We start from the raw sequence: 3,459 nt of genomic DNA on the forward strand, positions 1-3,459 counted from the left end.
ATATATATCCTATGATTAGTAATAATTTGCATAATTAATTGCATTTTGTGAAGATAAGACACATAAGAAGATATTGAATTGGCCAAATTATTAGATAGGAATGATTGGCAGCTCACTCTCATTATGCTCTTAGAATATCTAAGTGAATAAATAGAAATATATTTGGATTTTTGAGAGGACAAAACTTTAGTGTTAATTGATTTTATCCCAACTATGTTTTTTCCACCCACAAAAATCACTATTCCATGAATTAATTGTTATCTCAATGCAAAGATTAAATTTATTCAGTTTCCAAATAAATCAATCTAATTTAAAAATTGGAAAGACATATTCAACTAACTTTGCGTAGGAAATTATCTTATGAAATTTTCAATATTATTTCTTAATATATATATTTATATATTAGTATAAAAAAAGACGGTATTACAGTGAATTTAGCAATGGAGTAGTATTAATGATACAAACACTAGTTTAAGGACCTGATAGCTGAGAAGGTTGGGGCGTGGGGGTCCTTCCCAGAACACTTGGTTCAGAGGGTTAAGGGTTTGAATCCCACTTGGGTGAATCAAAGTTTATTTTGCAGTGGCCCTAAGAAATGAATCTTGACATTCCCACTGCGGGGCTGTATAAGTCCTCAATAGAAGACTTGAGCCATAAAAAGTAAATGGTAATAATATAATCACATGTTTGCCAGTTCTTGTATACACAACACCTTTATTTTAATAAATATATTGAAATTGAAGGAGTAAACATTTTTTAAAAATTATTGCTAGATTTATTAGTATTATAAAAAATAAAAATAAAAAAAAAATTATTGCTAGCTTTGTTAGTATTCTAAACAGTAACCTTTTCTGTTTTTTTTTTTTTTTTAATTATTGATAGTTTTATTAGCATTAAAACAGTAAAAATTTCATTGAAAAAAATCAGTTTTAAATTTAATAGAAATATGTTAATTTTTAATCATGAGGTTCATTAATTATGTAATTAAAATAATTTTTACATATTGCACTTATTCATAATTAATAGTCCATAAACTAAATTTGTCTATAATTTATGACAATTTATTATAAAAAAAATTTCAAGTCATTTCATTTATTTCTCAAAAAATGAACACATTTTATTATTATTCACTGATTTATTATTTTTAATATTTGATTATTTCTTCATTTAAAGTAATTAGTTAATAAAGAGAAGTCCATTTTTTTTTTAAATGCTCCTTTATTTTTAACTGAGCTTATATATCAGCAATAGGCTTATTTAATATTATTCTATTTCTATTCTAGAATTCTGAAGTGTGTATAACCTGCTCAATTTGTGGAGGATATCAACTACTGCCATGCAGCATGTGCAATGGGAGTAAGAAGTCTGTTTATAGAAACCATTTCAACTCTGAATTGATAGCATTGAAGTGCATGAACTGTGATGAAGTAGGATTAGTACGATGCTATGCTTGTTAAAAAAAAAAAAGAAAAAAAAAGTATTAGTAAAATATATAAATATAGAAGAAATATGTTTGTACATTTGTACAATTTTAATTGATAAAAGTGTATATTTTTTATGTTTATCAGAAGTATATTAAATAAGATTCATCTTTCTATGTAATTATTTATTTATTTTAGCAAACATTAGTCTAACAAATCTAGTGATCATAATAAATAAATATGTAACTAAGCATAACTGGTAGTGACAAGGCATACAAAATCAGTTACATGTCAATTGACACTAATTACCATTTTCCTTACTCTTTGTTTAATTTCTTTCCTTGTTCCTCATAAGCTTAATTTATACATAAACTGAATCACTGCTTCTAGCCTTATTGATGGGAATACTGCCTGTGAATTGGACATGAAAATAACCTTTTTGTTATAGGGGGAGGGAGGGGTTATGCACTTTGAATGAGGTTATTTGGCCAGTGTGACTCAATTACTTCCTGGTGATTATAATATGAGAATTTCAGGGCAATAAAATGTCTTTAGAGATAATGTTTTTAAGGAACAAAGCAAGCGCAAATCGATAGCCATAACCAATAAAAGCATTAATAATTATAGAATAGTTTATCATCTACATCAAAACATATCTTCGATAGGACAATAAGTAAGTACTCCTCTTTTCATTTTTATGAATTCAATTTCTTCTTCATCGGGATGTCAGAACGAAACAAAACTCTCTGTCATCCCTTCCCTTTCTCTCTCTGTCCCTTTCCTCTCTCCTCCCCTCAAGCAATTTTAGCAATCATAGAGGCTTCAAATTCATGCAAAAGTCAGTACCTGCCTATGAGAAATGATGTTTCACCAGATGGTGTAAGGAAGTCACGTTCCCACCAATGGGTTAATTTAACTAGAAATTCTCTTGTATAAAAAATAAAGGATTTGTAATTCAGCGATACATAGGGTGTAAAAATTAATTCATAAATTCATGTATGCCATTTGATTTATGTTTGGTCAGCATTAAGAAACTAATTTGACTTTTAAATCTCAATTATCATTTAAAATATTTTAGTAATTCATATTTTATATTTAAATCAGTTAGCAGATTTGATTTTCTTATAAAATAGAAAAAATCATGTGTTAAGGGACATATGTATTATGCATAGACATTGGGCAAACATATATAACTACGAATAATATATGTATGTATAAGTATATATTAGGATAAATGTTAACACAATAAATTTTAATCATTTAGTTACAATGGACTTTAAAATTCAGTATATCAACTTTTTGAGTCCTTAGACCCATGGTTCTCAACCTTTTCTTTGGCAGTACTAATAGGAAAATGGCAGAAAACCTGTTTTATCATTTGATAAAAATGAGATAACACTCGAAAAATGAGAGTCATATTTTCAGCAAAAGCTAAGAAAGGTTTAGATACCTACACAAAACCTGTAGAAAAGTAAAGAAACTCTAATATGGTAAAGTTCAAAACTATGTTCAGTTCTAAACTAGAATGACCAATTACTAAATTGTTTTGTGGAACCCCTAGAAGAGGCTGGTGGAACTTCGGCTGGGTACTACTGCCCTATACACTACCAATACAAAGAGAAGGAAGTAAAGTAATGGAAGGATGACAGTCAGTTGGGTCTAAAAATCAAGTTCATTAGAAGAGGCCTCATCATGTGCTTGGCAAAACCAAATTTCTCTAATGTTAATATTAATCCTTCTTGCCCAACCAACTCAAAACATAGCTCAATATATTTTAAGTGCTCATTAAAATATTTTTAAAATATCAACACATTATTTATATTAGTCACAAGATAACTTCTAATTATATTTGCCAGTATTCTTTGTATAGTGGTATATTCTTGAGATATAGCCGATGAATTATTTTTTAAAAAAGTAGAACCTTACATTAACAACTACCCTTTTGTATAATGAAAGCTGTTTTTCCTAATATTTTATCCGAACTTGAAGAGAACGAAAAAAAAAGGCATACTATTCAATGCTGTCAAACCTTGACTGT

The 3,459-nt window shown here is 28.2% G+C and overlaps 1 protein-coding gene across 3 annotated transcripts in view; it reads left to right on the top strand.

Moving 5' to 3' along the window:
- Positions 1–1,602, top strand: part of LOC106681825 (glutaredoxin domain-containing cysteine-rich protein CG31559) — a 75,208-nt gene extending 73,606 nt beyond the window's left edge. For all 3 annotated transcript variants that reach the window (XM_014422352.2, XM_014422354.2, XM_067052761.1), the window contains exon 5: positions 1,284–1,602. In XM_014422352.2, the coding sequence (XP_014277838.1) occupies positions 1,284–1,457 (174 nt within the window). In that variant the 3' untranslated portion in view covers positions 1,458–1,602. The remainder of the gene's footprint in view (positions 1–1,283) is intronic.
- Positions 1,603–3,459: the final 1,857 nt, after the last annotated feature.

This window comes from Halyomorpha halys, unplaced genomic scaffold (assembly GCF_000696795.3).
Source record: "Halyomorpha halys isolate HHAL.00 unplaced genomic scaffold, Hhal_1.1 Scaffold367.1, whole genome shotgun sequence".
NCBI classification, from domain to species: domain Eukaryota; kingdom Metazoa; phylum Arthropoda; class Insecta; order Hemiptera; family Pentatomidae; genus Halyomorpha; species Halyomorpha halys.